This window comes from Delphinapterus leucas, chromosome 10 (assembly GCF_059928025.1).
Source record: "Delphinapterus leucas isolate spDelLeu-1000000601 "Yukka" chromosome 10, BTC_Dleu_Yukka2, whole genome shotgun sequence".
NCBI lineage: Eukaryota > Metazoa > Chordata > Mammalia > Artiodactyla > Monodontidae > Delphinapterus > Delphinapterus leucas.
The window spans coordinates 60941049-60962266 of record NC_143138.1 but is presented as its reverse complement, the minus strand read 5'-3'; the positions used below and the strand labels follow the sequence as shown (position 1 = coordinate 60962266).

Here is a 21218-nt window from a genome sequence, read left to right as displayed (position 1 = left end):
AGAGACACGCCCACCTTTCCAGGGGCTGCCAAAACACCCTGAATGTTTTCCCCTTGAACTCCCTCTCCTGCTTCACAAGATACGTGGGGCTCAAGGTGCAAATATGCTTCATTCACAGCAGAACACATTTTGACCTAACAAGCTGGCTTCACCAGAAGATTAGTATTTGTTTTGGTGCCTAGTATCATAGTGGATGCAAAGTATCAGACATTCCCTGATGGCAAAGACTTTGCAGTCAGGCTCATTAGCACAGCTGTGAAACAGAAATAACAGTTCCTAAGTGCTACAAAACTGTTTTTTCCCCTTTCCATCTCTGATTGATATTTCTTTTACAACTAAAACATAGGGAATCTTTGTCAAATTCTCTTTTTGTTCTTTTCTTCTCTTTACTCTCTTACCCTGTATGACAGATATAACGTTAACATCTTACTGCATGATCCAAGTATTTTCATAAGTTTTTGGAAACTCATTTTGCCTCCAAAGTTTACTCTCTGCTTGACCTTTAACAATTTAGTTAATCATGTTGCACTTCAGTTTCTTCACATGTAATTGGGAAATAATAATAAAACTTATAAATTTGTTGGGAACATTAAACAAGAAAGGTCAATGTGAAGAATTTAGCTTACTTCCTGACACTTTGTAAATAGTCAATAAATATTAGCTATTGTTTGTATATTGGAATTATTTTTTACCATCATCACCATTTTACTTGGTCACAGAAGGGAATCTTAATGCATAATTTCACTATCTTCTAGTATTCAGTGTTATTATTAAGAGGTCTGATACCAATCTGATTTCTATTCCTTTGTAAGTGAACTGTTTGTTCTCTTTCTCCTTCCCTCTCTCTCCATCTCTCTCTCCAATCTTCTCTCCATCATCAATGTTTTGAAAATAACATGGCTTCTTTGCCTTTTTTTTCATCCATTGTACTCGGCACTCAATTTAGCACTTTCAATCTGGACATTATCTTTTTCCAATTCTGGGGTGTTTTTCTTGTATTACTTCTTTGATAATCTCTCCCCCTCCATTTTCTCTGCTGTATTTCTGGAACTTGTTATTGGATGCTGTACTTCCAGAATTGATCCTCTTTTTCTTATAATTTCTCTTTCCTTATCTTTATCTTTTTATAATAGATCCTAACATATTTCTTCATACTTATTTTCCAAACAGTCAACTGGACTCTTCCCTTCATCTGTCATGTTTTAAATGCCCAAGAGAAGTTTTCATGTACTCTAAATAGTTCCCCTTCCATCGTGTGTTTCCTTCTTGCTTAATGGATACAGTATCTTCAAGTCTCTCTGAGAAGTTTAGTGATTCTGGGGTTTGTTTTTTATCTTTTCTTCTGCTACTTGCATTGTCTTATTTGTTCTATGATTTCCTTTTTTCTGTTCAGTTTTTGTTTTTTGCTATTGTTTTTGTTTTCTCTCTCTCTATAATGAATGTTGGTGGCTTTGCCCTGTCTTGGCTATTGGTTCATATTTAAGATTCAACATTCAGCCTGATGAGATCTTCAGTCACCACCAGGCACCAAATTAATCATATAAGCCATACTCCTAGAATCCAGACTGTTTCTAGGAGAACCTCAAAACACCCATCTATAACCTCCTGTGATGAAGCCGTAAAAGGCTCTGGTCATAAGAAATGGAATGAATCAGCCTGAACCTTTTTAGATGGCTCCTTCAGACAAAGTTATTTCTACAAAACATCCTCAAACACTCCTTTATGACCTCCAAGTCAAGCCCATGTCATACCTTAGAGGAGAAATATGTTCACTATTAGCCATCTTTTCTTGAATTTCTCCACATCCTAGGACAGTTTTCCTTCCTAAGTAGACATCACAATTTACTCCAATTTTTCATTTAAAAAATTATTGTTCTCCAAACTCAAAAATAGTAAAGCAAGTGAAGACATGCTTTCTGCAAAGAAAAAGCAATGAAACCAAATCAGAAGAATTGCAGAAGCATGGATCAGGTGCAGGGCAGGAAGGTGAGAGCTGAAACTCTCAGGAAGGTGACATTAGTAGACAGGTCTTGACCTGACACTCAGATACCCCAGCTGGAGGGGGCCCAAAAGGAAAAAGTGCAAGGCATTGTTCTGATGGGAAACAGGCACCAGCAACAGTATGTCGGTAATTTTGCAGGAGAAATAAGTAAACCAAGAAAAACTTTAAATATTAACAGTCAAAAAAAAAAAGACAGAAATATTAAATTCTTGAAAAAATCTGAAATTTTTTCAGAACAATATTCCCATTTTTTATAAGAAACAATTAAAATGCAGTTGTCATTGGAGGGAGGCTTACTTTCCATCATATATCCTTCTGCAAGACTTCTGTGTGAGCAACAAGGGTGTCTATTTATTTAAACTGGTTGACGGAGACCCCACCACTGAGCAAGAGCTGAGGGTCTTGGTGCTGTGGGGCTGAACAAGCTGGTATGTCCAGGTAGCAGAAGGTAGAAATAGCTCAGTTGAGCAGCATCAGGGGCAGGATGAGCAGGAGAGGCCAGCCCCACAGGGCACAGACCCAGTGCATGTCACAGCATAGAACTTCCTCCTTGGGGCTCCCTGGGCCAGGATGAACCACATCTGGGTGCAGTGACCGCTCCCTTGGCTGCAGTTGGATCATGCTGTAGGAGCAACCCTTGATTTCATTGCAGAGTGGCCGATGTGGGAAGTAGAAATTGAAGGGGTAGCAGGAAGCCCCACTGGACACTGGTTACGTTGTGCAACACACTTCTAGGTAAAGTAGGTGCAGCAGTTTTCACACGAGGACTGACAGTCATCTTTGCAGAGAGGCAGGTCCAGATCTGCCTCTCTGTGCCCAGTGTGGTCCAGCTGCTGGAGCCAGGGCCCCAGGCTGAAGAAGCATTCATAGAGGCAGGTGTCCTGGATGAAGGGGTGTTTGCCATCTCTCCATAGTGGTTCCAGTGAGTCTGCTGAGGCAGGACATGTCTTTGTGGGCTTCCTGGAGCAGCCAGCATTTGCCTTCCAGGAACTGCACTGTTCGTGCAGCTTGTCCGTGGAGCCTGGACTTCCCTTCTGGTGCTTTGGCGTCCATAGGAAACCAAGCAGGACCCTGCAGGGCCTTCCTAGGGACATACCCCTGCACTGTGTCCCCCACCTCTTACTGAGGATTTGAGTCTGTATCCACTGAGAAATGGATGGCACAGAAGTGTCTATTAAGGATGGGGTTGACACAGTGAGATTTGTGTTTTGAAAAGAGGATGCTGGTAGCAATGGGAAAATGGATCATAAAGGGAGAAATCAAGACCATTGTCCAAATCCAGGAGAGAGAGAATGGTAGCTTAGACCAGTGGTTCTCAAACTGGGAAATCTCACCCCTCAGAAGACACTTGGCAATGTCTGCAGACATTTTTGGCTGGTCCACTGTGTGTGGAGGGATGTTACTGGCATTTTGTGACTGACCATCAGGGATGCTCCTTAATCATGATACACGGGATTGCCCCCAGAGCAAAGGATTATCTGGCCTGAAATACAACTAGTGCCTAGACCGAGAAACCCTTGCTCAGACTGTGGTGGTGGTGGAGATGGAGTACATATTGGAGAGATAATTAAGAGGTTAAAATCAGCAGTAATTAGTGACTGATTATGAGGAAGGAGGGAAAGATTACCAAAGATAACCCTCAGGTTTCTGGCTTGCCCACCTGGATGAGTGGGGGTGCCATCCACTGAAATTAAAAATGTTGGAGGAGGTGATGGTCCGGTGGGGGAGGATAAGGAGCTCAGCTTGAAGCCTAGTAAACTTAGATTTCTAAACCTAGAAACTTAGATGCTTCTAAGACATCTGAAGAAGTCAAACAGGCAAGTCTCTAAGTCTACAGCTCAAGGGGGCAAGCCTGAGCAGGAGACATGCATTGGAGAGGCTTCTGTGAATAGAACAGAAGCCGTGGGCATGGATGAGATTAGGTAGGAAGAGAGTACAGACTGAGGAGTAAAAAGGGCCCGAGACTACATCTTGAGAAACTCCTGGCAGAGAAGCACAAACCAGCAAAAAGCACCTAGCGAGGTAGGGAGAAAACCAGGGCATGTCACATCCCATAAGCTTCAAAAGAGCCTGTTTCCCCCACACCTTCTCCAGCATGGAGCATCATAGATCCTTTGTGGTGGTTGTTGTTATATTCACTAGTTTGTTGTATTTTTTAGATTCCACAAAGAAGTGATATCATACAGTATGCCTTTTTCTGTCTGACTTATTTCACTTAGCACAATGCCCTCCAAGTTCATCCATGTTGCTGCAAATGGCAAAATTATTGTATATATATATATATATATATATAGACATATACACAAACACACACACACACACACACGTATCACAGTTTCTTTATCCATTCATCTGTTGGTGGACACTTAGGTTGCTTCCATATCTTGGCTATTATAAATAGTGCTGCTATGGGCTTCCCTGGTGGCGCAGTGGTTGAGAGTCCGCCTGCCGATGCAGGGGACACGGGTTCGTGCCCCAGTCCGGGAAGATCCCACATGCCGTGGAACGGCTGGGCCCGTGAGCCATGGCTGCTGAGCCTGCACGTCCGGAGCCTGTGCTCCGCAACGACAGAGGCCACAACAGTGAGAGGCCCGCATACCACAAAAAAAAAAAAAAATAGTGCTGCTACGAACATCGGGGTGCATGTATCTTTTTCAATGTGTTTTTATTTTTTTCAGGTATATAGCCAGGGGTAGAATTTCTGGGTCATATGGTAGTTCCATTTTTAGTTTTTTAAGGAACCTCCATACTGTTTTCCACAGTGGCTGCACCAATTTTCATTCCCACCAACAGTGTAGGAGGGTTCCCCTTTCTCCACATCCTCGCCAACATTTGTTATTTGTGTTCTTTTTGATGATAGCCATTCACAGATATTTTTAAGCTTCGCTAAACTGATCAGTTAAAAAAACCTAATTTATTTAGTTATTTATTTTTAATTATTTATTTTTATTTATTTATTTATTTATTTATTTATTTTGGTTGCACTGTGTCTTAGTTTCAGCATGCGGGATTTTTAGTTGCAGTGTGTGGACTTCTTAGCTGCGGCATGCAGGTGGGATCTAGTTCCCTGACCAGGGATCAAACCCAGGCCCCCTGCATCGGGAGTGCAGATTCTTTCCCACTGGACTACCAGGGAAGTCCCCCCAAAAATCTTATTTAAAGATATTAAAGTTTTAATTGGCAACTTTTGGGTAAGTAATGAGATTAAACATCTTTGCCATGTTTATAGGCCATTTATTCTTTTTAAATTGTCCAGTGCTTGTCATTTGTCCACTTTTCTACTTTAGATATTCATATATTTCCATAGATTTGTAGGACTTCATTATATATCATGATTTTTTACTCTTTGCTATCACATTCTTAAATATTTCCCCACAGTTGATACCTTTTTTTAGGGGTGGTGTCTTTTTCTAGGCAGTTGTTTTACATTTTTATGGATGCAAGTTTGTTTACTTTATCTCCCTGCTTTAATCTAATGCTAGAAGAGGCTGTTCCTTCCCAAGGATCATAAAAATATCCTCCTCTATTTTCTTAGTATATTAAATCCTTTTTTCTATTCAAAATTTTAATCTACATAAAATCTATTTTTATGTCTGATAAGTGACTGGGATTTGTTCAAAAATATGAAAAGTAGAGGTTTCAAAACTAATTATTGGATAATATGTTCTTTCAATTTCCTCTTTTTTTTTTTGGCAGTACACGGGCCTCTCACTGTTGTGGCCTCTCCTGTTGCGGAGCACAGGCTCCGGACGCTCAGGCTCAGCGGCCATGGCTCACAGGCTTAGCCGCTCTGCAGCACGTGGGATCTTCCCAGACCGGGGCACGAACCCGTGTCCCCTGCATCGGCAGGCGGACTCTCAACCAATGCGCCACCAGGGAAGCCCTCAATTTCCTCTTGATGCTATACTAGATCCCATACCCATTAACTAGTCTGATACTGAACTATCTCTTATGTTCTTTAGCTCTCTTGGTATATTCCTGTGCCCAAACCAAGCTGTTTTAATTACTATAGCTTTATAGTATGGTTTGATGCCTGGTAAGGCAAATCTGTATTATTTTAAAATCAGGAAAACCCATAAACATTTGCATATGTATGCATATGTATGTATCTGTGTTTGTTCCTGCATGTGGAGGGTTGATGGGGAAGTGTGTGTGTATGTGTGTGTGTGTGTGTGTGTGTGTGTGTGTTCTTATACATGGAAGGTTGAGGGAGAAGTGCCTCTGAATGACTAGGACTAGTTGGGGAGCCACAGAGAAGTGTGAGACAATGCCTGGAACAGAGAGTTTCAGAGAAGTTTGGAAAAATAAAAGTAGATTTGGGGTCTCAAAGGAGGTGGGTGCTCACAATTCCAGGGCCTGTAGATTGAGGAGAGCATTCAAAGTATGAACTGTACCAACTGAATTTCAAGGCCCTTTAGGCCTAGGAAACTCTTCTCAGCTCCTGGGAAACCAGTAGGGATGTTAAGGTCAACCATTCATCCCTTAGAGCCAGTGTTACTGACCCCAGGCCTAGGTGCAGCGTCAGCAGCTGTTTGTGGGTTTATGGTCCCCTGGGTGCAGAGAGTCCCTCATCTTTCAATCCTATGCCTTGTGTTTCACTGACCCACAGCTTTCAATGAAGAGAAGTCTTACAATTTAGCAAGTACATACTGAATGCCCCACTGTAGACTCTACAAATTTCCTGCAAGGGTCCATGTCCATCAGATTCGGGGTAAGTGACTGGTGCTCTTGCATGCCTGTGTTTCTGAGTATGTGCACGCACATACACACACCCAGACCTCTCTGATCTCAGAGGTCTCAAAACAGGGGCATTGTTCTCTGAAGGCCCTCTTGCCTCATGAAGGGTTTGGCCCTACCTGCACAGGACAGAAAACTAGTGGTGCACAGGGCCTGGCTCCCAAGGACATAGTTGGGGCCTCAGCAATTCCTTCCAGATATTCAGGAACCACAAAGAGGGATGATCCAACAGAAACCTGCTTATGGGACTTCCCTGGTGGTCCAGCAGTTAAGACTCCATGCTCCCAATGCAGGGGGCCCAGGTTTGATCCCTGATCAGGGAACTAGATCCCACATGCCACAACTAAGATCCCGCATGCCGCAACTAAAGATCCTGCATGCTGCAACTAAAAAGATCCCGCAGGTCACAAAGAAGATCCTGCATGCCCCAACTAAGACCCAGCGCAGCTAAATAAATAAATAAATGTTTAAAAAAAAAGCCTGCTTATGCCTCTAGCTGGGATCATTCCAAGAGTCCTTGGGGGTCACTCAGAGGGGCCAGAAGGCTACCTGCTGCTGCATTAAAAACAGGCTCCTGGGGCATTTGAATGGCTGCATTTTTGTCATCTTTCCTATTTGGCCTCTTCCAGGCAGTGCTTGCCCTGAATTTTGGCCTAATGACACATATATAAAATGCAGTGGGGGAGAGCACTGCTCAGTAACCAGTGAGAATGTCCCTGGGCATAGCCAAGGTGGTTCTGCTAAACTATTTGAGAGGGAACGTCTCTGTATTACTTTGCTCTCCTGGTCCAAGTGACCTAGGGACAAGTCTGCTTACCTGCCTCACCCCCAACATTACAGGTATTTACTGGTCTCGACTTCACAGAAAGGTGGGGCACAGGGCCCACCTGTGCATACCCACGGAGTGCCCAGTCTCTGCCCTACCCTTCCCCCACTTCCCCTCCACTTAGGGTTGGGGTAACAGTGGTGGAAACTAAAAGACAGATCAAAAGGCTCTTGGCCTCGACATCGAAGAAGGCGGCAGGCAGAAGACATCGCCCCCGCCCCACCTTCCCCAGGTAGGCTTGGGCGGGATCGCGGGTGGAGAGCCAAGGCCTCGCAGCGCCTCCCGCCCCTCCCCACCCCCACTTCGTGTGGTGATGAACTAGCAGAGGTCAGGTGAAGAGGTGCTTCGCCTGGACCGGCGCAGGGGTCGGGCCCCGGACGCGGCAGCCCCGCCCCCGTCCCGCCTCGCCCCGCCTCCACAGGAGCCTCCTGCGCTCTGGCCGCCAGCTGGCACTGCGGCAGCGCCAGTCGCCTTCCTCGGGTCGTCTGTGCACAGGTAAGGACAGAGGTCCCCGTGTCCGATCCGCCGCGGAAGGAACGGGAAGCTTCGTGAGGCTGAGATCTGGGAGGAAAGGAAACGGAATAGGATTCCGCAGGGGGCTGGAGGGAGGGACCGACGGACGCGAGCCCCACATCCTCGGGCGGTGGGGAGGTTGTCCCCGCCGTGCCGGGAGAGGTGGACACGTCTTTACCAAGCGCTTCCTCGGGTCCGGAGATGGGCTGGGCGTTTGGATGCCTTGGCTGTGTGGAGACGCAGCCCAGCGTGGGGCCTCCAATATCCTGGGGCGCTGGATGCCGGGGGCCCCGACATCCTCTTGCAATGGTCGCCAGCCAGCAGCCACAGATAACCGTCCTGGATCTTGAAAGGGCGACCTCGGGCTCGCGGGCCGCGAACACACACACAAGCCTCCCTTGCTGGTGCGCTTTGAAGAACAGCCCTTCCTCAGACTATGAATGTTCATAATAGGTGGAGGATTTGTTCTGCCCCGGGAGGTGTGTACCGGTGGGAAAATCTGTAGGAGAAGCTTGACTTCTTAGAAATCTTTTTGAGTTTAAAATTCAGCAAACCCGTTCTTCTTCCTTTCCTTGCATGAGGGGTGGGTGGGGGGTGGGGGGAGTTGACCTTAGAATGTAAGCCCAGCTTTGGGTCTGTCTTGGAAGTTCTAGGTTCATCTGTCCCCCGGAAGGTTTTCCTTCGGTAGAAGTGAAGTGGCTTTGTATTTTAACACGGTGCAAGTTTTTGGAACTTCGTAAGTCAGGGGCCACGAAAGCTCTGTCATTCTGTGTTCTCTCACCTGCAGCTGGAAGGAGAGATGTTCACGGTACTGACCCGCCAACCTTGTGAGCAAGCAGGTTAGTATCGCTCAGCAGGCAGCAAATGTGATTTTGTCACATCACCCGAGAATCCCAGCTTCAGCCCACAGCTCTTCATCCATGTCCCCAAGCAAATGATGGTTTAACCTCTTTGGTGTGAGACAGTGCTCACCGGGCTTTCACCACCGGCATTCCACAGATAAAAGTAATTCTTTTCGTCAAAGCAACACAAAACAAGGACTAACATGCTTGTTTCGCTTAAATGGTTTTTCCGGTTTGCATAATCCATTAATTTGGCCCTTGTCGTTTCCCTTACCCAGCTGTGTGTAAGGTCTGCTTTAGAATATTGTTGATTTTGTGATGAATTGTAAAGCGCTTGGAGCTTGCCTCTCTTTCCATCCAAGTGTTGTTTCTGGCAAGGCGCCTACAGCATCCCCCCTGCCCCCACCCCTGCCATGGGTCAGCGTTGTTACCGCTGATACTGCAGGCACATGTGTAGAATGCTCACACACACACACACACACACACACACACACACACACTTCCAAGCTTGCCCCTCCTGCCTGCCTCTGGAGCACATTTTGGAGTTGCTCATGTGGAAACCCAGAAGGGTCTGGCCTCTCCACTTTCGGGAGGCACCTGGTAATTACAGTGTTTGTGCAGCCCTAATGACAGCACAGCTCTAGGCTGCATTCCCTAAATGAACGAGACCTGGTCTAGTCCATTTTGCTTTGTGATAGGCTTTTCTGCTGGGGCAAGGGTTTGCTTAAGGTAATCATAGCTTTCTACCTGAAAACTGCTGAAGTACAGAGGACTTAGGAGGCCAGCCTCCTGGCTGTGGTCAGGAGACTGCTTATATATCACCCCCACTCCCGCCCTGTGGACAGATGTTCTTTAGTGGTGCCCCTAAATTGGGTATTCAAAACACTTTGAAATTTTAACACAATATACTGTAAGGTCACACATACAGACTAACTTGTTACATTCCTTCCAAAGGACAAGTTTAACATGGCAGATTAAACCTCTACCTTGTCTTGTTAGGGGAAGAAAAAAAAAATCCCTTAAACTATAACTGACACTGGCATATGCATTGTTTAAAAGCTGATGCAAAAATTTGCCTCTGTGGATAAACCGGTTTCTGTCTGGGTCATATCCTTTGACCTGGAATCACAGAAAGTTGATCCAGGACCCCTTTAGGGGTTCTTAAGGTTAAATCCAGTGGCTGGCCTCCCTCCAGGTGCTATGACAAACGATTCTGCAATGAGTAACTTGGTGTACAAGTCATTTAACACACTCGGGGCTAGTTCTGTGGAATAAATTCCCAAAAGTGGGATTTTGAGGCAGATGGTATACACATTTGCAATTTTGATAAATACTGACAAGTCCCCCTCCAGTTCACTCCCAGTGACAAGGTAGGAGAATTAAGGTGTTACATGACCACCTTTGACATCAGGAAGTGTCTGTGGCAGCATCTATACTGCAGGGGAATCAGATGAGGTGGTAAGAGTTGGCTGTTCTGAGCTATTGAGACCCACTGCATGACTGGCCTCCCCAAGTAGTGAGCATTGTGATGAGATTGGATATTGAGGCTGAATCTAACTCTATATGGTAGTATATACATGCTTTTTTTTTTTTCTTCCAAGAAAATGTCTCCTAGAAATAATGAAGGAGTAGTAAAGCATAGGTTATGATGATCTAAAAGTATATGTTCTGGAATAGGACAGGATCTACCCCATTGCTATTCAGTTGAACTTTCTGTGATGGTAGAAATGTTCTGTAGCTACACCGCCCAATGTGGTAGCCACTTCAGGTTACTAAACACTTGGAATGTGGCTAGTGAAACTGAGGAACTGAGTTTTTAAATTTTATTTCATTTTAATTGATTTACATTTAAGTACACAATTAGTGAGAGAAATATTTGGATTCTCTGAATTCAGTGATCTTCCTGTTATGCTAGTGTTTATCATATTTCAGCCATTTGAGTGTCACCACTTACGTTTATGCTATAATAGTTCTACCAAGACTATTATTTAGTCAATATTTTAATTAAATGTCTTTTTATCTTTTTAAAAAATTAGGTATAATTTATATACAGTGAAATGGATAGATCTTGTGTCCCTAAATTAGGTATTCTTGCCTTCTGAAAGGATTATGTTTTTAGAACAGGGACAATTTATAAGAATCTTTTTTTTTTTAAAGGGAAATTGTACCTAAGGAGCTGGTTTGCTTTGATTTTCAGTTTTTTCCAAAGAACTTTTGAAAATTTGATAAATTTTGAAAAACGCACACACCCATATACCCCACAATCCTATTAAGATGTAAGAGCATTTCCATTACCCCAGAAAGTGCCCACGTGCTCCTTCCCAGTGGATGCCTGCCCCAAACCCCCATGCAATCACTGTTCTGATTTCTGTCACCTGCCTGTTTTAGAACTTAACATAAATGGAATCATTTCAGAAAGTTTCTTTCTTTTATTTTATTTTTTTAATAAGTATATTTGCTACTTTATGAAATTTTCACTAGCCCACTGATTTTTTAAGACCCAAGTAAATATTTGCTCATAATCATCTAGTTAAGAAATATTAGTTTAAATTTAATAAGTAGAAATAGCCCATTATGATACATTATATATTACTATATAATGCATATAATTATATAATTTCCTTTATTCAGAGGCTATATATTTAGTTGAAGACTATTCATATGCTACATTTTTTCTTTTGCTTTTAAATGTACAGGTATAGTTTACATAGATAGATATAGTTATGATTAAAATACAAATACCAGAGATTATATGACCACTTTGGGAGGGAACACGTGGATTGGGGTCTAGTTACTCTTTGTTTGTGAAGATGTAGGGGAGACCCTATGCCTTTACTATAGACACAGGAAAAATGACTGAGGTTGAATTCTTACTGGGAACCCACATATCTTAGGAATTCAAACGCGTTACTATTTGCTTGACGATAAGTCATCATGTACTGAACTTTATAATCATTGATTACATCTGAAATACAATATGAATTTCTTTTTATTTATCTGAGATTATTTTCAAATGAAATGTTATATCACCTGCTTTAATAGAAAACCCATAGTTTTCAAATCTACATTGAAACAAATGTTACTGTAAATCATCTCAGGGATGACCAGTAATATGCATAACACACTTTGGGAAATACCAGAGAACTAAATCATGCATATCCTCCCTGCAAACACTGGTTTAGTCCACTCTTTGGAGGAAAGATAAATGGGTATTGAGCCCAGTTGCTGCTCTAAAAGTATTGGTGTCACTAAAGCCAGAGGAAGTGACTTATGCATGCGGTTAAGCACCCAGTCCAGAGATTCTACAAAGAAGGCCAGGACCTTGTTCCCAATTTCCCCTCATGTGTCTTCTGGGTCTCCCCATTTTAGGCCTCAAGGCCCTCTCCCGAATTTCAGCCATCATCACCTTGGTGGTCTTGCTTTTGAGCATTGTGGTGCTTGTAGCTGTCACACTCATCCAGATTCACCAGAAAGAGGTTCTCCTTCCAGGACTGAAGGTAGGTGTGAAGGGGTTGGCATTGAAGGGAAGAAATGGGCTCTGACATCAATGGTTCTAAACTCATGAGTTAGAAGAGAAGAAAATTATTGCCCCTTACCTCTAGCTAGAGCCAGGGAAAGGTGGGGTAAGAACCCAGGGAGAAAGACTGGACATGCTGGGTTTGTGATGTTTGAGGTGAAAGATTGATAGTGGTGACACCTTCTCCTAGGACTGTGAGGTCCTGCTTTGACTCCTGACTGTTAGAACCAAAGCCAGACTCTGTAGCCAAGAATTATAGATGGCTACCAAAGATTTACCAGCTTGTCAGTTCCTCCAGATGACACAAACTTGCTCATGAGTGAAGACCAGGAGACCCAGGCTCTTCTTCTGGCCTAGCCTGGGTAAACAAAATCAAGGACCTGAAAGGACTTCTTGAGCTGTGTTGTGCTACCTCTGTTGAGTCTAGAAGTATTCCATGATCCCTCTGACTCTTCCCCCACCAAAATTACTCAGGACCTTATGCTAAGTTCCAGAAGCCTCTCTCAGCTCTTGATAAGTCCATCCCCAAATGGATGTTCTCTGGTAGGCTGAGAATTGTATGTATCCCTTCTGCCTTGGCTATTAAAGGTGATAGGAGGTGATCCCATGAGAGACTGTCAAATGAAAGGTGAAGAGAGTCAGTGAGTCCTTCAACCTTTTTGGGTAGAAGTCAGCAAACTTTCTCTGTAAAGGGCCAAACAGTACACATTTTAGGCTTTCAGAGCCGTTTATAGTTTCTGTTGCATATCTTCTTTTGTTTTTGTCTTCTTATGACTCTTTAGAAATATGAAAACCTCTCTTAGTTGGACAAGGGCCATAGGAGCCATGTTATTTGAATCTCATTTAGTATCTATCCTTGACATTAGAGTCCTTTCTACATCTTCCTGCTGTTAGGGAGCGTTCAATGGCTATATCTGAAATAGAGGTTTTTAAAAGGTAAAAAAGAAACTAATATTGCCTTGGCTGCGTGGGTGAGTTTGCTCTACCATCCTGAGTTCACTTTTCTAAAGGATTAAAGTAAAATCTTTTTATTTATTTATTTTTTTGCCTTCACCATGCAGCCTGTGGGATCTTAATTCTCTCACCAGGGATCCAACCTGGGGCCCAGGCAGTGAGAGCGCCAAGTCCTAATCACTGGAACACCAGGAAATTTCCTAAAACAATTTTTAAAAATTTATTTATTGTTTCTGGCCACGTTGGGTCTTCATTGCTGCGTGCAGGCTTTCTCTAGTTGTGGGGAGTGGGGCTACTCTTCATTGCAGTGCCGGGCTTCTCATTGCGGTGGCTTCCCCTGTTGTGGAGCACAGGCTCTAGGCACGTGGGCTTCAGCAGTTGCAACTCTCAGGCTTAGTAGTTGTGGCTCACAGGCTCTAGAGCACAGTCTCAGTAGCTGTGGCACATGGGCTTAGTTGCTCCACGGCATGTGGAATCTTCCTGGACCAGGGATCGAACCCATGTCCCCTGCATTGGCAGGCGGATTCTTAACCACTGTGCCACCAGGGAAGTCCCTAAAATCTTTTTTAGATAATGGAATTTGGTTCTTTTATAAGGTATTTTACTTAAGAATCTCAGCCCCCATGAATAGCATGAATAAAAATGAAAAATAAAAAGCCTTATGCAGCTGTCTAATGGTGAGAGGAAAACAAATTATCTGGTTGTCCAAAGACATTAGCTAAGGCCTAGAGAATCTGTTTTCCCAAGTTCCAGACACTGCCTTCTCCTATAAACTATATAAAATCAGGATTGAAACTAGGGGAAATACCATCCCCTTACACTTTGTAAATTGCTATTCGGTTGAGTGAGCATTTTTCCCTGAATTATCGCACTGAACTCTTCTGCCAACTATGGAAGGTGGACAAGCACTGTCACCACCATTTTGCAAGTGAGGAAACATAGGTTTGACCAGTGGATGGCAGGACCTGAACTGAAACCCAGACCCTCTTGTTCCCACGGCTCTCTTAACTTACTTCCCGCTGTTCCTTGATCCTAAGTTCTGAACAGGAAACCCAGGAGGAGATATTGGCCTCTGCTGGGAAAACACGTCCTCCTTTGCACAGGAGGGAAGGAGGGAGGATGGATGCAGAGACAGGAAGGTGCTGAATTGGAGGAGGGACGTGCCTCCCAATTGGGGGGAAGGCTGGTTCCACTCTTAGACCCCAGTAACCATTCTTAGACCCCAGTACCACCCTTAGATCCCATAAGTCAAACGAACCAGCTCTAGCTGCGTTCCAGGTATATCTCTCCGTGGGACAAGGGAATGTGCCCACCCAGAGTCGTGCTTCCCTTCTAGAACATGTTGTGGTGCCTGAGACCCCAGAATCCAGGGTCTCTGTGGGCCTCCTGCTGAGGGCAGACCTCACCACTGGTCTGAGGGGTGGTGAAGGGGCAGCTGCTTGCAGGGAGAGTAGACAGAGCATGGGTGTGGGGTCTGAGCTAGCCCACCCTCTACAGTCAACTACAGGTGCATGAGGCTGTTTACTCTATGGATTTGCCTGGGGATGGGAAGAGGACAGGTGGGGGTGGGGCAGAGCCGAAGTCTTCATTTATAAAATTTTCCCTCAGGCCCTTTAAAAGTGAGGGATGAGGGGGTTTCCCTGGTGGCGCAGTGGTTGAGAGTCCGCCTGCTGATGCAGGGGACACGGGTTCGCGCCCCAGTCCGGGAGGATCCCACATGCCGCGGGGTGGCTGGGCCCGTGAGCCATGGCCGCTGAGCCTGCGCTCCACAACGGGAGAGGCCACAGCAGTGAGAGGCCCACGTACCGGGAAAAAAAAAAAAAAAGTGAGGGATGAGCTGGTTAAGGCAGTTGTTTTGGGAGGTGAGAGGTAAATTCAAACTGGAGGGATATGGAGGAATTAGAAGACTTGAAGAGTAAACTGAGTACAGAAAAGTGGGTCCCCGAGCAGTAATGGAGGGCAATGTTGAAGGAGGAGACCACACGTTTAGTTCTGTGTCAGAGGGGTTCCCCTAGTCAAAGATGCCCGTGCAAGATGGTCATCTGGGGGTGACCCCAGGGAGAACTGTGGGGGGATGGGAAGTGAGACAGAAGGGAAGGCAGCCAATGGAGGGGCTATTACCCAGCAGGTTACCGCTGTGGGCAGCTGGAGCTGTCCTGCTAGGAATTTCTGGGAGCCAGTGCAGAACTCTCACCTCAGGGGTGTCCTCTGCCATGGGCATATAGAACATCTGCCTCACAGTCATCCTACTCAAGGGCATATTTACACACCAGCTTCCATTAGTCATTGGTTGAGGGCTGCTCCCTGGGGAACATTAGCTCTCTAGTATTTCTGGCATATTGTGGGCTCGGGTAGGTTCAGCCAATGGAGACAGCCTTCAGGCAGGTAGAAAGTGCATGGTTGGACATCACAGTGGTAAGGTCTGAGGGCTTGTAGGCAGGGAACCCTCAGTGACCGTTCCCTGTAGATAATTATTATTCCCATTTTGAAGATGAGAAAACAGGAACAGAAAGGGCAAATAGCTTCCCACGGTTACACAGATTGGAAATAGCAGACTTGGCATAGAAGGAAGAAAAGAGAGCAGAGAACATTGGCCTTAGGCAAGGGTTTGGAAGGGCCAGCAGACGTACCCTCACGAATTAGCAAACGGTTCAGAGAGGGGGTTTTTAATCTCTTCAGAATCTCACTGTCAGGCCCCAGTTGTAGGGGACAGGAAGTTGTATAACACAGGAATATTGGCTCAGAAGGCCCATTCTGCTTCACTGAGTGGGTTAGTTACAAGAAAAGACAGATGTCCTGGGCCGGCTGAAGCAGAAGCAGAATGACAGCTTGGAAGGGGGCATTCCACATGCAGCTTTTCTCAGGCTGTCCAGAGACCTTTCCTTTTGTTTTGCAGTGTGTGCTAGGGGCAGGAAGGGCAGTGTGGAGGTGGAGACCAGTGAATATAAAGGCTTTTTCATTGTTTATGTTTTCATACCTTGAGCCTTGTTTTGCCTTTTTGTGTGCTGCTGACAGTTGGTTTTGAGGGGCCAGCTCCACAGTGGCCTATCTGAGGGGCCCTGGAATGTTCCTCAAGACCCACATGAAAAGTCATGATATCTGGCTATTAAATCCAACGTTGGCCTACCTAACCTTGGTTCATCTGAGTGTAAAAGAGGAACTATTAAAACTTAGCCAACGGTGGAAATATCCCCAGTCCGTTTTTCACTGTCACTGGTCTGACCTGCTCTATCAGCTTGAAGAGTAAACATGATGACGTCGCCTTTATGTTTCACTCAGCACCCCCCCACCTCAACCCCACCGCTTTATTATCACTAAGTCCAATATCTTCCTCTTGAGGTTTCGCCCTCCTAACTGCATCACAGTTGTTTAGAAGCCCTGGAGCTTCTCAGACCCATCTGATCAATACCCCACTGCCACTGCCGCTCGCAGCCACATGGTGCCACTGTTGAAGAGGGGCCTGCAGGGTCCCAGGTTTCAGGGACACTGCTTTTCTGCCAGTCAGAGCCCCACCTTGGGTCACATGACTCTCCAAAGCACAACAACTGGGCCAGGCTGTGTTAAAACCATTTCCTTCTAACCCTCATCCATTCTCAGTCATCAGCCTGGATATCTGGTGCCCTGTGGCCCACCTTGGTTTACCTCTTGGAGTACAAGAGTTGTGTAATTTGTTTTTTCCTTTCCAGAAGGCCCTGGCTCCTTATTCAAATTGGTGATTCTCCTCTCCAGCCAGATCTGCACACCACTTAACCAAGAGTTTGCTTCTGAGGGTCTTTTGTCTGAACAAAGAAAGTCTGCCGTACCATATCAGGCACCTTCTTATTAATCAGTCACCCTGTTAAGACTTGTTTTCCTTGGAACTCAGTGAAAGCACAGGGGCAATGAGTACAGGTTTAAGAGTCAGTTAGACCCCGGCTTGATCCCAAGTCTGTGACCTTGGCTAATTATTTAACCCCTGTGAGCCTCAGTTTCCCTATCTGTCAAGTGGGGATGATGATAACACCTGCCTTATAAATGCAAAACTAAAGCCCTTTGTGCAGTGCCTGGCATATTATAAGTGTTCGCCAAATGTTTATTACTACCATTATTCTCATTATTATAGTAAGAGTAATAATGATGATGATGATAATGATAATAAAAATAATAATAAACACATCTAAGGAAGATGATCTTATGACCTTTGCTTTTGCTTTTGTTAGAAGCTCACAAAGTTCTTGAGTTTTGGACAATGGGGTTCATATGTTTCCTTCTGGTTCACCCACCGACTGTATCTTCAGTTCCACATGCAGACCATGTTTGTTTGTTTGTTTTTCTGACACTGCATTAAACAGAAGGTGACTTAACGCTTTTCATCCAAACATCACCCACCTCGCTGAACTGAATGAAATTCATTCTCCCCTTCCCCCTCCCTCCATGGAACCGCAATGAGTTGCACTGATCTAGGCAAATGAGCTCTGAAAACTGATTAAAGACCAATCTTTTCACTTTTGAAAATGCCAGTGAACGATGGTGGGGTGGGGGTGGATCGTCTTAGTGCAAAGTAGCACTGGGCCTCAAGGCTGCCCGTCACCACATCAGCAGGCGCCCAAGGGGCCGCCATTTCTCCTGCAAATCTCAGAGCAAAGTCTCTGGCTGCTGCCCATTCTGGGGAAAACTGAATCCCATTTTCCCGGACTTACAAATGAGGATGGACATTCTTCATTCTTTCAGATCTTGGCCCAGCAGCCTCGAGCATTCTTCATGAAGTGTTGGGATAAAGAAGATTTGGGGACAGACAGGCACCCTCTGGAGTAGCTGCCCTCTTATGCTCCCTCTCCTCTTATCAGTGCCAGGCATGGAGGGGCTGGTGAGCAGGTCAGCAGCAGAGGGAAGGAAAGAAAGCAGACTGATACAGAGGCTCAGACCTCTGGAGTGCCTGGTTTCCTTCAGTTTCAACCTGTGCTTTAATCTCATGGGGAGCCTCTGCCTGGAACAGATTGTGAACAATGCCTCCTCTGTTTGCCATGGGGGGTGTCATGTCAGGATCCCAGGCAACACACATCAGATTGAAGAGCTGAGGTGAAGAGGCTATTCAAGTTCAAATACCAATGTACACAGGATGTTCTATCTTAATAGAATGGAGAAGCTGGAGTAACATTTTTTTATTTGCTCCTATTTCAAATGAAGCAAGCATTCATGATAGAAAGTTTAGAATCAGGGGATTGGTTAAATCAACTGCTGTACATCTCATAGTGAATGTGATGAATGGCTTAAAAATCATGTCAGTACTTTTACCGGTAGGGAAAGATGTTCATGATATACTTTTATTTATTTATTTATTTACTTACTTACTTATTTATTGGCCGCGCTGCACGGCATGCGGGATCTTAGTTCCCCAAGGAGGCATCGAACCCGTGCCCCCTGCAGTGGAAACGCGGAGCCTTAACCACTGGACCACCAGGGAAGTCCCCCATGATATACTTTTTAAGTAAGAAAAAAGCATTGGAGAAGATTATGTGTACTGTAATCCTGTGTTGATTTAAAAACATATGTCTAAACACATATGTGTATATGTAGTTGTAGGCACAGAAGACCGTTGGAAAAGATATAAAACAAGGTCTTAAAACAGTAGTTGGATTTGAGGGGTGTTATTCACTTTTTTTCCTCTTTTTCTTGCTTTGCAATTTTATTTATTTTGCTTCACTGATTTTTCTATATAGCCTGTATTTATTGAGCAGCCACTAAGCATCAGGCAAATGGTCTCCTATTTACTTCTGAAAGGAAGTTGCCTGAAGACGAGGGAACCCAGAGAGGTTAGGTCTCTTATGCAATATCAGAAAAGTAGGAATCCATCTGATGTGACCTGCCTCCAGAACCCAACGTCATCTTCCCCTCTGGGACAGGCTAGGCTAACTCAATGGTGGGGGAATTGGGGAAAAGATGCCACCCAGAAGCCTCTGATGCCCTGGACTGATTCCAAGCCCAACCAGATAGTGACCTAGGTCAGCGTAACTCATTCCAATGCCCCTAGGCTGCTAATGAATGCTCCTTCCTAGGCAGGCCTGGTCCAGGGCCTGGGCTGGGCCACACCTTCAACTGAAGCTCCCTGGTACCTGCCTCAAGCTGCGTGAGATGGCCGGCAATACCCTCCTGTCCATTTGTTCACACACGTCACCTAAGTGGGATCATATGTCAACATTCGTTTGTATTTTAGTTTTTTCCTCCTTAAGCAGGAATACTTTCATTCTGAAGGCCAATGCAGATATCAGTGTGTCACTCCCCTGTGAGAACTTCCTACCTATGGTTTCCTTTTGGTTGTTTATCCCAGGCTGATAGGCCTGGAAGTTTGGAGAATAGAGGGCAGCAGGTGACTGACTATTCATTGTACTCCTGAGACCAAGGTGGCTTCTGACCGTGCGCCCCCCCCCCTCCGCCCCCCGCAGAGTCTGGATGAGGAGGAATCAGGAGACTGTCTTTGCATGCAAGATCTTTGGGGTACTCATCTTCAACCTTGGCTGCATACTGGAATCACCAAAGGAGCTTTAAAAACTGTTGGTGCCTGGGTCCACTGACAGAGATTCTGATTTAATGGGTCTCAGCTGCAGCCTTGGCATTGGGAGTTTCAAAAGCTCCCCAAGTGATTCTAATGTGAGGCCAAGGCTGAGAACTGCGGCCTAGAACACCGGACCCATCTCCCCCCAACCCCTCCATCCAGAGTCCATGGAGACAAAGTTGGTTTAGAGAAAATAGTTTTTTTCTTTTTGGTCAGCTCCTACCTAAATGAAGCAGTGTGGGTTAAGCTCTTGGGAGGACTCAGAGTTCTCGGTGGCCCCCTGGGAAAAGGGGTCCTCAGATGCCTGTCTCTGACTCTCCCTCCCCGCCTTTTATTCAGTATGGAATCGTGCTCGATGCCGGGTCTTCCAGAACCACAGTCTACGTGTATCAATGGCCAGCAGAGAAGGAGAATAATACTGGAGTAGTCAGTCAAACCTTCAAATGTAGCGTGAAAGGTAAGGCCCAAGGGAAGAAAGGGAATGTCCTAATGTCCTTCAGAGGCCTGCAGGAGTCCTGAGATGCTGCCCAGAGGCAAGGACTGAGCACTGGGCTGGGTGTCAGGGAAATATGAGACCTTGAGATGGTGCTGCTACTCATCAGTACAGTGACCTCAGGCCAGTCCCTTCCCTTCTCTGGGTTTCAGATTTCTCATCTGTAAAATGGTGGGGGGGTGTCAAGAACTGTGAATGGTGTGAGATTCTACCCTGCCGCACTTTCATGGATGCTGGTGGAAGACCCAAGACTCCTGGGTCAGAAACAAAGGAGAGTTTATTACTCACAGAAACAGCTGTAGCCCGAGTATCAGCATTTTCTTGTGCTGGTTCTGAGCCCCAATTTGCACAAGATGATGTAGAAAGGGCCAGATGGTACCTGCTCACACAGTGGGTTATGTTACAGAAGAGGAACCCTGAGATTAGGGAATCTGAAACATTTATAATGGGTACCTGCCTTTTGCTCTGGAGGGAAACACTATATCTTCTGAGCCTGTTCATTATGCAAATATCCTTGAAAAAATAGTCCAGAACAAAGGCAGTCAGTGCCTCTGCTCATAATGCATAAACATGAGAAACTCAAGGAAAACTGTATTCCAATAGGAAAATTATATTCCAGTTGGCTGTATATGATGGGGAGGTGGGTAGGGAGAGATAGACAGAGATGGACAATCTGTAAACCAGTAGGCGTTTGTGGCTCTGTTCCAGTAAAGCTTTCTTTATGGACCCTGAAAGTTTGAATTTCATATAATTCTCAAATGCCACAAAATATATTAAAAAAAAGGTTTTCCCCACCATTTAA

General features: G+C 45.1%; 1 protein-coding gene and 1 long non-coding RNA gene across 2 annotated transcripts in view; one reads left to right on the top strand and one right to left on the bottom strand.

Annotated features, from left to right (window-relative positions):
- Positions 1–21218, bottom strand: part of LOC149748256 (uncharacterized) — a 349957-nt gene that overhangs the window by 278756 nt on the left and 49983 nt on the right. The window lies entirely within an intron of this gene.
- The window catches only part of ENTPD3 (ectonucleoside triphosphate diphosphohydrolase 3), a 34880-nt gene continuing 21755 nt past the window's right edge, over positions 8094–21218 (top strand). The window contains exons 1-3 of the mRNA XM_022563691.3: positions 8094–8917; positions 12290–12417; positions 20263–20380. Of these exons, the coding sequence (XP_022419399.1) occupies positions 8878–8917; positions 12290–12417; positions 20263–20380 (286 nt within the window). The 5' untranslated portion in view covers positions 8094–8877. The remainder of the gene's footprint in view (positions 8918–12289; positions 12418–20262; positions 20381–21218) is intronic.